The sequence below is a fragment of the Neophocaena asiaeorientalis genome, unplaced genomic scaffold, assembly GCF_003031525.2.
Source record: "Neophocaena asiaeorientalis asiaeorientalis breed wild unplaced genomic scaffold, Neophocaena_asiaeorientalis_V1.1 scaffold105, whole genome shotgun sequence".
NCBI lineage: Eukaryota > Metazoa > Chordata > Mammalia > Artiodactyla > Phocoenidae > Neophocaena > Neophocaena asiaeorientalis.
Window position 1 is genome coordinate 3149664 of NW_020172162.1, and position 12327 is coordinate 3161990.

A 12327-nucleotide genomic window follows, 5' to 3' on the forward strand; every position below is an offset into this window, starting at 1 on the left:
CCCAAGAGAAATGAAATTTCCACATAAAAATTTATATATGAATGTTTACAGAAACACTATTCATAATAGCCAAAATGTGGAAATAACTCAAAAAACTATCAACTGATGAATATATAAACAAAACATGGCATATGCATACAATGAAATAATTTCAGGCATAAAAAGGAATGAAGTACTGATCCGTGCTACAGTGTGAATGAGCCTTGAAATGTTATGCTAAGTAAAGAAACTGAGCCACAAAAGACCACATATTAAATGATTCCATTTGTATGAAATGTCCAGGATAGGCAAATCTATAGAGACAAAAGTAAATTAGTGGTTGCTTAGGATTTGGAGGTTGGGGGAATCGGGGTTGACTGGGGTGATAGTTGCACATATATTAAAAACCATTGAATAATACACTTTAAATGGGTGAATTGTATGATGTATGAATTATATCTCCATAAAGCTGCTTTTAAAAACTCATTGTGGAGGCCCAGTGTTTGGCTGTAAACACATTTTTGAGAGTGTTGTACAGTCAAATCCAACACTGCTTTGGCCACTTGGACACAGGAAAACTGAGCAGCAAAGGGTAGGCATGCATGCTCTGTGCCTCATGCTTTGTGGCTAATGCAGTGCTGAATGATGTCTTCAGGAACCTGGAACTCTGCACCTTCCCCTAGATGGCCTCTATTGCATCTTCCCTCCTGGTCAGAAGACATCAGCAGGAAGGACCTGGCTATGGAGCTAGATACTAGGCTGCTTCTTGAATGGAGCGAGGAAGAGGAAGACTAACATTTTTTGAGCACCTACTATGGGCCAGCACATTCCAAGCCAGTGAGCAGGAGGCCTGCCATTATATTCCCTTCATTGAAAAGTTTTCATAGTCTGGGATACTAACCCTGTTTGTGTCCCCAGTGTCTGGCATGGTGCTTGGCATTCAGAAGGCGCTCAATAAATATTAAGTAGACATTTGGGCAGTGAGGCTGCTGTTACACAGAAGACGTGTTAAAATTCAGATTATAAAGAACTAAATATAAATTCTTCATGTAGATGCACGGTAAACAATGAAAAGAATCTAAAACATTTATTCTATTTATTAAATATTTTAAATCTAAATTAAATATGCCTATGGAAGTCTGATAGTCTAAGGTAGAGAACGCAGATAATTCACCAATCTGCACTACAGCTGGAAAACAGAGATGCAGATGGAATATTGTTCCCCTATGACAACATGTGGAAATGGGGAACAAGGGAATATGGACCTTATTGGGTTTAAAAACTACTGACAACCATGGGTGAGATCAAAGGTAATAAAAGCCAGCTTCTGGGCTATGATCCAAATGGATTCATCAGAAAGTAAACCGACTTGAGAGAGCGTCAAGCAATAGCCCTCTACCCAGCAAAGGATGTGACAGTGATTCCAAAGGCGGCCAGGTGGACAGCCATGGAAACAGATCACTAAGCCCCAGCCGCGGTCCTACACAGCCTGTAGCTCCCAGGAAGCCTGGGAGTGATTAGCACGTTCAGGTGCACACATCAGGGTGCCATTCAGAATTGACAGATGCATCTGCTCAAACCCGATTAACGCAGCCTTTTCCTCACCTTTATAAATAGGGGTGCTGACACTTACATCATACCTGAGTGTAAAAATGGCTGATACAATGAAGGCCATCATTATTCAACCACAGGACTGAAAAGGACCTTCACAGAGCACCCGGCTCAGCATTTCCCCGAGTGTTAAAATGTGTCGCGCTGGCCCACCAGGGGATGATTCTTGGCGGTACTTAGGTGTATTAGTTTCCTAAGGCTACAGAAATTACCACAGATTTGGTGACTTAAAACAACAGAAATATATTCTCTCCCACTTCTGGAGGCTACAAGTCTGAAATCAAGGTGTCGTCAGGGCCATGCTCTCTGCAGGCTCTAGAAGATCCTTTTTTGCCTCTACCTGCTTCTGGTGATAGTCAATGATCTGTGGTGTTCCTTGGCTGCAGACACACCACTCCAATCTCTGCCTCTGTGGTCACATGGCATTCTCCCTTTCTGTCTGTGTCTGGGTCCAAATTTCCTTCTTATAAGGACATCAGTCATTGGATTAGCGCCCGTAATCCAGTGTGACCTCAACTTGATTACCTCTGCATAGACCCTATTTCCAAAGAAGGTCCCTTTCACAGGTACCTGCGGTTAGGACTTGAACATGTATCTTTTTGGAGGACACAAAAACAGGTGAACGTTATTTTATTACAGTCATATATTTTAGTGCACAGCAATAAAATATAGTTAGCTCATCAAACTATGATTTCACTGATAAGGTATCACTGCTTAAGATGACTAAAGGCTATGGTTAAAAGAAATGAATCCATTTCAAGGAATATCTTGAGTAAACACTTCTATCGGTTTTAGTCAGACATAGCAAAAATTGTGAAGGTGGTAAATTAATGGTGGAATGCCTTGAGCTTGCCCCAAATTCTCTTTTCAGGCAGGGTGGTATCTGGAGCGGAAAATAAAGTAAATAACTGAGCCTCTTATTTAAAAGCTTCCCCAAAAGAGATCTTACAATCTCCTCACAGTTAGGTCATTGTGCCACAAACCTCATTGCCTGAAATGTCTTCCTTACACCTAACACCAATTCCTCTTGCTTCAGTTAAAACGATGACTGCTGGGTACCTACCCTTTATACTATTAAAACCACTAAGTCATCCAACATACAGGTGAGATGACTTTAATAAAGTGTGGCTCGTGAATTGTTTGTTACCCAAAACCACTATTTAAAGTTGGTAAAAAACAAAAACAAAAAGGACCAAATCTCTTTGGAGAGAGAACTACACTTTTCAAGAGTTTTGTGGCTGACTGGTGAGTGAACACCAGATGGGGCCAGCGGACCTGGGATCATCTGCGGAGAGTGCCCTGCGTGGATCCGATTCCCGCACACAGACTTGTGGTAAACCACAGGGCTGACAGATTAAGACGTTCCCAGTCTTTTTTCCTGGATTCTTAGAAAATCCCTTCTCATCTGAAACGAGCTACCTTGTCACCCTGGCACCTCTCATTAAACAAGAGGATCCAGCCCAGCCTCTATTTAAGGCCATTTCATCGCTGTGCACACCAGCTCAGCAAAGCAGGGTAAACAAGAGGCATTTTATGTGTTTCTCTTCTATAACCCCCTGCCTCTATCCAAGACACTAAGGATGCCACTTATAAATCATTAAATCTTTCCTCCAGAAAAGGATTAATCTGCTTTCATACAATCACAAGGGCATGCTTAAGTAGAAAGGCACAGGCACAAATGGCACATTCAAAGAAGGCTGCCACGTTTTCAAGGTTTGGTGTCTTAGGAACATTCAAAAGAGGCTGACGTGCCTTTTTCACCATAGCTAATCTGCTTGTGGACTATGGTTTCCCCAGCTGCTACGTATAAAGCCTGCCTATTAGGCTAAAAAATACTCTAGAAGACTTCAAACCCACTCAAGCCTCAAAGGATACCCCTTTGCTCCTGAACCTGAACCAGGTCTAAGCCTCCTTGTTTGGAGAACAAAGCTCTAGGGTCTGAGTCAGGAGTGTGTGGACTCCTCCCTCCACCCACACCCCTGCAGAGGCCTGGGGGACGCCCAGCACAGCCCATCCTGCTGCAGTTCTGGAGGGTCAGCTGAGCACCTGGAAAGTGCAGAAACTCCAAAGAGAAGCAGGAAGAGACAGAGGGACAGGAAGGAGAAAGCCAAGAGCCAGAGAGAGAAAGAGAAAGTCCGAAAGCAGCGACAGTGGTCCAGGGAGGAAAGAGGGGCCCACATGGATGAGACTCCAGACACTGCTGCCGGAGGTTTAGTTCAGGGGGTGTTGGCCCCTTTTCAGGTAGGACACAAGAGCCAACTGCTCACAGTTAAGTGAGCTTGGACTATTTAATTTATTTAAAGAATTTTAAATGGCACTTTACTTGGATTCTTCAACCAAATGAAGCCCTGAAAAGCGACACCACCACCGTCTGCAAAATTATTCTCATGTAATCTCTCTGAGTGCAATAATAACCCTAAATCCCAGAGTCTCAGACACTGTTCCTCCCAGCACTAAACAGTCCTCTCTCTCTCTCTCTCTCTCTCTCTCTCTCTCTCTCTCTCACACACACACACACTCTCTCACCCTCCACTCCCCTTTCCTCATATCAGTCACAACGTCCCAGCTGAAGGAGCAGCTGCACAGAGTGAACCCTTTCTACCATCAGCTCTGCTACCTTCCCCCAGGCTGAAAGCCATTGCCTCTCTTGGGATTGATTGCCAGCGGGCCTGCCTAGCCCAGCAGGCCACGTGACCTTGCTCAGGCTGACAAGAAGGTCAGACCACTGGACCAGTGTCCAGAGGGCTCCGTGTGTGAGCGCCTTGGCTCTGCTGTTTAAAGAGATAGCGGCACCACGGATCCCTAGCCCTGAACCCCAGATGAGAAAAGGAAGTAACAGAGTCGGCCTGATAACACCGCCACGTGAATAACCGTGGAATAACTATTCCCCTCTGCTTAACCAGGTGCCACCACCTAAGGAGCACAGTCAGTGAGTTCGGGAATGCAGGGAAAGAGACCTGCAAGGAGAGAAGCAGAAAGAGGAAGGGGGGCAGGAGGGAGAAGGGCCAGGAGACACTAGCAGGTCCCAGTAGAGCTGCCCCTCCCCTGCTCAGAGCCGGACCTGGGCTTCACTTCCTACCTTGAGTGGTTGGGTCTCCACCACCAGGCAGCTGCATGCACGCTTCTCGCCAGCACCGCCGCCACTGCCCAGCGCGTGCTCAGCTGTGGGCGGCAGGGAGGCCCTGGGCGGGACTCCTCGGTGTCCGAAACAAGCAGATTTCCTCTCTGCCCTCCTGCCGCCTTTCACTGCGGTTCTTGTGGAGGTCTGCAGGTTTCTTTTACTCCGGCTCGGTCCCGCCCCTTGTTCTGGCTCAGATAAGCTCATCACGTTTTCCCTTAGGGCCCCCTGTGGCCTCTTGTCCCAGCCTTCCTGGTTCAAAGGGCACCAGGTCACACCACCTATGAGGCTTAGCCTTTCGTTCTCTTCAATTAAATTTTCCATTAACTTGGTCTCTGGCCAGTATAGATTTTCTCTTCAAGCTCGTCTCTAAGTACAGATCACTCAGCCCTCAGAATCAACCTTATAACTCCTCTTGGGTCCATTTAAGTACATTTATACTTTCCCCCTGACACCTGAACTTCTTTAATCCTTTCCAATGTTGCTGGTTTGCCTGAGACTTTGTCTTTAAGATTTAAGATTTCCTCTTGTGGAAATTTTGCCCAAAGGCAATTTTGCCCAGTGTCAGCCATTTGAGAATAGTGAATGCCCTTTCAGTCTCCAGAGGAGAGCAGGTTCCCTAACCACCATCTCTGCGGTCTTTTCTTTGCGGCTTTGCCAAGCCTCTACCCCAAGGCTTAAGGGAATGAGTTCCCAGAAGGCGGGGGAGGGTGAGAGTGTGGGACCTCCCACAGTCAAGCTCTGTTTCCTCAATAGCCCCCCCTCTTTTTGGTCTTTCATAGAACTCTGGGGAAATTTAAAGTGACCCTTAATCAGGAAAATGTTGGAGTCCCTGGAATAGAGAACACCGTATAACTTTTGGTTCTAAATGGACATCCTAATTTTTAGGAAGGCTTTCCCGTATTTCTCAAGTGGGTGAAGCAGGCTGCCATGGTGTGAGAAGCTCTGTGGAGAGGCCTATATGGCAAGGAACCAATGGCTTGTGGGAAGTGGAATCCTGCCAACAACCATATGAATGAGCTAGGAAGTAGATCCTGCCCTAGCTGAACTCTGGGATGCTTGCAGCCTTGTGAAAGACCCAGAGCCAGGGGACCAAGTTAAGCTGCACCTGAATTCCTGAGCCACAGAAACTGTGAGATAATAAATGTTATTTTAAGCCACTAAGTTTTGGGGTAATTTGTCACACAGCAATAGATAAATAATACAGGTGGGAAAGGGGAATTTGTTTAATTCCTCTTGACTCTGCATATCTAGGTTGGAAGTTGTAACTATTAATTCGGTAGCAGCTAGGATGTATCTGCTATAGAATATCTAATTCTCTGTCAGGAAGTTTATGGGATTTTTTTTCCCCCCAAAATCAAAGGGTTTGCTACTTATGTCTGAGACCCAGAAACTACCAACTAATAGGAGAAAGCTCATGGAGTTTATCTTAGAAGGCTACTGGTTTCCAAAGTTGCTTTAATTCCTCTTGGCATGGTTTGCCAATTTCACCCAGTTCTGATGCACGGTCAGTAGATACTGGTGTGGATAACTTGCAGATATTACCTTAGGACCCACCACAGGGGCTCAGGGTATTAGTCCAGAGGAGCAGCCCAGGGATAGAGTCTCCAATTACAGCTCCTCTGGGCCCTGGAGATTTTGGGATGGCCAAATCTCATTTACTTGATCCTTTGTTTCCATCAGTCCTTGTGCTTTCAGTGTTCTGATGTATAAACCAGAGACCTTGGTCACCATCTCCTTGGATCTCCTTACAGACCTTGCCCATTCCCTAACATCTACTCTTCCATCAAGGCAGGAGCCTCTTTGGACAGGCCTGCCAGAAACACAGAGGGCCTTGCGCACCTGACTCAGCTGTCCCCAGCATCGTCCCCGGTTCAAGAGTGACTCATGGGGGATTGATGGGTAGGGATGTCACATTAAGGACGGTTTCATGGAACAAAGGGGAAGATTTCCAGTAGATTTCTTTATTTGAAGAGAGGCATGGGGGGCAGGGGTAGGGCTGTCTTTCAGAGAATTCCTGAGACCAGCCTTGTAGGAAGAAAGAGTTCATACCGCCTATTTTTTGGCAGCCTCTTTTTCTCCTCCACACTCCCTCCTAGAAGGAGCTCTTCCAAACAGTAGAAAGCCTACTGGGGATTTACCACCATCATCATTCTGTTCCTCAAGTCTTTGGTGTTGGCATCTTTAATCCACAAAATGACTTTATTTGTGATCTTGGACAAGCGGAGCACTTTCTTCATTTCTTTTTGTGTCATTTTAATGTATATACTTTCTATTAAAATATGACCAAATTGGTCACCATGATTCAATAGTAGCCTATTTATCCCATATTTAAAGTACCTTGGGAGGTTCCAACAACTTAATTGGAACATTCATTCATTCATTCATTTAACCAATAATTATTGAATCCTTGTGCTTCCTCAATATCTACAGGATTCAAAAGAGAACCAAATCATTACAGCACAAAGGGATCTAATAAATTACTGAGCATTGTGAAAATCTATTTCAAATTCTACAAAAACCCAGTGTTTTCCTTAGAAGTTACATTTTTCCCTTTTAGCTCAACGTTTTTTGTTTTGTTTTGTTTTGTTTTTTAGCTCAATGTTTTAAAATAGGTACAGATATTATACTTTAATGAATGATATCACTGAAAATATGATAAACAGCTTTTCCTAAATGAACTCATATTGGCACACAGGCAGAGCTAAGATCAGGAATTCTACACTGGCAAACACTCCCTATTCCATTCTGTAAGAGCACTGGCTGGGCTTCTCCTGGACCTACCTGTCCGAAAATATAGGAAGGCCTTTTATATTTGCTGCCAAACTTGCAGACGTTCTTCTTTTCATCTTTCCATCAAAACTTTCTGCAAAGATTCTTAAGAACTGAGCTTGACACTGATACTTTGTTCTCCTTCCAAATGACCCCCTTTCCAATGCATGGCTTGAGAACCAGATGGCTCATTTTGTTCACATGGCCCGTGGCTATGACAGGGTGAGCATAGCTCTGCAATATTCTAATCATTGGCCTGCACATGCCTTCCTTCATTTCTTTTTTTCCCCCATCATTTCATATATTATTTAAAATACCAGGTCAAACCACACCTAGTGTCGGTGGAGTAGGCCACTTTGTGTGGGTTTTGTAGGGATGAGAAAGTTCTCCTGGTGTCTAGGATGATAGGCTCTGCCTGTCCTGTGGATGTTGTCTAGCAACGATGTAGCTAGGGCACAAAGATAAGGATGAGACACTCCTTGGGGCCAAGATATTAACCCAGAAGGAGAAAAGATAATTGATGTCCCTGGAGAGCAGTTTCTGCCTGGATTTTGCTAAGTGGGCATTTGTGTTTGTTTTGTTCTTTTACATCTTTGCTAGAAGAAGTGACACAGGGGTACCACAAGCCACTTGTGAACATCCATTTTGTGCGGTCAGGCTTCTGAGCCAGAGAACAGGACACACACACACCCCAGCAAGTGTTGGGTAATGGGGCCCTACTGATAGGCTTGGGAGGAAAAGCAAAGGGCCAGGGAGGAGAAGACCTAGGCTCAGCTTCCACCCTGCTGCTGCCTTTCTGTGTGGCTCTGAACAAGTGGTCTCAGCTCTGCAGGTATCACACGTAGAGGGAGCTCAGAAAATGTTTGCCAACTGATCATATGGATATTCCTGTATAATAGAACTCATGCCACTTGATAAGCTCTATTTCCTTTTAGAAATAAACAACCTTTTGGAAAGAGAGATAAGCTCTGGATAGTCATTCTCTGTAGAGCTATTACATTAGACAAATTTGTAGTTTAACAAGGAAGCAGATTTGATTTCTAGATGTTGGGTATGAAGGTTCAACCACAGCAGAACGTACCGTGCATGTCTGTTACTCCAGTAGTTTTCTGGTGCCTGGCTCCAAGACCACCAGCCAAGGAAGAAAACATCAAGTCTCAAGAACAAATGTCCTTTCTCATCTCCCACCCCCACCGTCTGTGTATCAAGAAAAGCTACTCAACAAAAAGTAAACTATTTGTTCCCATCGTGTCAAACCTTCAAAAGGCAGGAAGCCAATCACTAAACTAGATCTTGCAAAAGAGTTCAGCTACCACATTGTGGTTTCCAAAGAAGATCTCCCCAATGCTTGGTGAGCAGACAGTTCTGTTGTGTCGCATAGAATTCGAAACAGTAAATATTTACTGTGGACTTGTTACATCTCAGGCTCTGCTGGGGACTGCACGTGTCTGCCCTCAAGTCTACCTAGCAGGGATACGAGGTCTGGACCCAGATTCTAGCAGTATAAGGCAGGGAGGGTATGTAAACAAGGGTCTGAGAGAACAGATCCCTAGGGTCTTCTAGGAATTCGGGGAAGCTTAGAGGGCAACAGAGACCCTGCTGCCAGTGGTGGTCAGGCCACACCAGGAAATTTGCCCGTCATCATTCTTTCCTTTCTTTCACTCTACTCCCCAGCACTGCAAACCTCCTCTTTCTCACCTGGATTTGCACATGTGCCACCATGCCTGACTACTCTGCCCCCTCACACCGCTCTCTTCTTCTCCAGCCCACAGACACCTCCACGGGGCACCAGATCATCCTCAGCAGCAATGCTTTTACAGGTTTGGCACCATCCTAGCACAGAGAGACGTATTTTACTGAAAACCTGAAATAAATTTACCTCTGGGAGCAGGACTCTGTCCGCACACACTTTCTCGTTCAAAGTGTGGTCCCCAACCAGCAGCAGCACGGACGTCACCTGGAAGCCTGTTAGAAACCAGACTCTCAGGCCCCACTCCAGCCCTCCTGAGCCAAAATCCACATTTTATCAAGATGCCTGGGTGGTACCAGGGCATAATAAAGTTTGAGAAGCATCTGGCTAAAGCTTACTTATAATTGAGACCTTTTTTTTTTTCCAACGTTCAAAGATAAGGTAAAATTTCCCCATGATCATCTCAGGACTTCTGACAGAACCACAAATGTTATCAAATCCATGTTTTTGCTTCCATTCTCCTAAAGCATCCAGGGAACTGCTCTTCTTCGGAAAACATGAACATTTGGCTGTCAGTTAATAGATTCGGAGGAAAATGACTAAAATTCCTGGTCTCAAGCCAAGAGCTCTACCTTCCAGACTGGATTCAGGCAGCTGAGTGGGCCTGAAACCTGGTTTTCCCTGAACGCAGGAGAAAGATCATTTGGTGATAGAGTTTATATTTCAAAGGTCTGAGGAAGAGATTTGGAAGAAGCCCTCTCTCTGCTCTAATGTGAGCCCTTCTGTCTTGGTATCCTCATCTTCCCCTTTGGGGGACCCCCTCCCCAGGGCTTCTAGGGCCTCTCACCTCCTGCTGTCCGCGGCCTTCCTCTGCCACCTACAGCCGTGACTCTCAGCTTGGAAGGGACCAGAGGTGACATCTTGCTCTTACTCCTCTGGGTTGCCAGAGTTCACCCTAATGGCCCTGACACGTGGACATCTGCACTTGTCACCAGTAATGAGGAGATCTCTCCATCCAAGCAGCTCCTTCTACTTCTGAATGGCTTTGGCTCTTCAAAGTTCTTTACAATGTCAACCCCACCTGAATCCTGAGGGAGCTGTCTTCTGAGAGTTCCACCTGGTTATTCAGCTGCCAAGTCCTCTACGTGGGAGAGTATCCCTGAAACCCAGGCTTCTCCAACTTTAAGTGTCTTCAAAACACCTGGGATCTGTTGTGAAGGAGTGAGGGAGAGCCACTGAGCTTTTCCTTTCTCAGGTTACGACAGTGCTCCTGACCCGAGTTTGAGTGGCAAGACGTGAGGTTTAATTAAATCTATCTTCAGGGCCACAGAGAACAAATCCACATGACCTGCTGTCATATCCTGGAACAGAAAATTGTGTCTTCCCCAAATCATCCATTTTTTTAATATAGTTCCTTATGTGTCATGGCTTTGCATTTCCTTATTGTCTGATTAACTGTCTTTTGGAAATGTCCTAATGAGTGTTGACAAACCCTCTAACTGTGTGGCACCAAACCTGGAACACTCCAGCTTTGACTGAACAACCTTGGGGCAGAGCAGGATCTGGTTCAAATGAGTTCAAGACTGTACGATCTTGTTTAGGAATGACGTGGTCCTATGGATGGATATGAAGCCTAAAGTCAATGAAGACCTCCATCCCTTCGCTTATAAGTACACCTGCCTTTTTTGCCACAATCATGGGAAAGTGGGTAATAAACTAATTCCTCATCCAAGGTAATAATAACTTGATATGTTATCCTTTAAGGGAACTTTGACAAGGCAATCCTAAAGAGGCAATGTCTTAGTCTAAAGGCAAACTCTTTTTTTTTTTGCAGTACCTGGGCCTCTCACTGCTGTGGCCTCTCCCGTTGCAGAGCACAGGCTCCGGACGCGCAGGCTCAGCGGCCATGGCTCACGGGTCCAGCCGCTCCACGGCATGTGGGATCTTCCCGGACCGGGGCACGAACCCGCATCCCCTGCATCGGCAGGCGGACTCTCAACCACTGCGCCACCAGGGAAGCCCTAAAGGCAAACTCTTTAGTGGTGTCATCCTAGGCTCCATGGCAAACAGGTAGGAGAGATGTGTGCCAGGGGGCTGCTCAAAGCTTACTGTGCCGTAGCTGCTTCCTCCACCCTCCCTGGGGCCCCAGACACAAGAAACACACAGCGCTTGGTTCTGTAGCACCCAGGGCACGGGGAACAATTTCCACAAGAACTGGAGCAATTCATTTTTTCAAAGCAGCCACAGGCTAGGGAAGGGCTCATGAAGACAACTGGAGTCATTACTTCCAAAGCCAAGCCAACTAGGAAAGAAACCAGCTTGCAGGCAGAAATACCGGCCTCGGCCAAGGGAAGAAGTGAGGCGGCTGCACTACACTTTTCCCAGGAAAAAGACAGGAACTTCACTCGGCATGGTGAGCTTGGAAGGAGAAAGAATAAGGAGGAAACCAAGGCAAAGGTTTCCTCAGTGATCACTCAAGGAAAGCTGAAGGGGGGTTCCTGGGACAGGAAGTTAAAATGAAACTATTTTAGTTTCAGTTTTGCTGAAGCTGCAAGACAATAGTCTCCCCATAGCAGAGTGAAGTGTGGAGCTCTAGCAAAAAGAGGTGGTGGGAAGCCAGTTTTACCTGTGTAGATGACCACCCACATGCAGCCTGCAAAAGAAATTGTAGAGGTTGGAAAGCAGGTTGAATAGAAGATGAACTGTGGAGAGAACTGCCCCATGTGATCCAAGAGCTTCAATGTGGCCGTGTGAATAGCTTGATATCTGTCCCTGGAGCTCAAGAGACACAATGGATTACTGCTTGATTTCCATGAGAAACCAAAAAGTCTGGCTGCTGTGATGGCAGGACAAAGGAGAGGTGTCTGCTGAGATCAGCCTGCATGCCCTGAGTTTGTTTGGGCAGAGGGTGTTTCTAAGGGACCAGATGCGGACCATCAGAAGAGAGATCTGAAGTGAGATTATCTTAGCTCCTTTCCATAGGACTGTCTGGAGGCACAAGGGGGCCTCAGCAGAAAGAAGTTAGAGATGTACCCACAGATGCCTTGAGGCTGTGGGAAGGACTGTAAGTGACCAGCCAGAGAAGAGTTACCTTTGTCCATGTCAAGGAACGTGCAGATGAGAGATGGTAGGATCACCAAAGGACCCATGCAAGAGC

General features: G+C 45.9%; 1 protein-coding gene across 14 annotated transcripts in view; it reads right to left on the bottom strand.

Moving 5' to 3' along the window:
• The window catches only part of SCML4 (Scm polycomb group protein like 4), a 117688-nt gene that overhangs the window by 29988 nt on the left and 75373 nt on the right, over positions 1–12327 (bottom strand). Inside the window, exon 1 of one of the 14 annotated variants that reach the window (XM_024755093.1) lies at positions 4670–5138. The exons of the other annotated variants lie outside the window; for them this stretch is intronic. Within the exon in view, the coding sequence (XP_024610861.1) occupies positions 4670–4706 (37 nt within the window). The 5' untranslated portion in view covers positions 4707–5138. Of the gene's footprint in view, positions 1–4669; positions 5139–12327 lie in introns of those variants that run through there. 14 annotated transcript variants of the gene reach the window in all.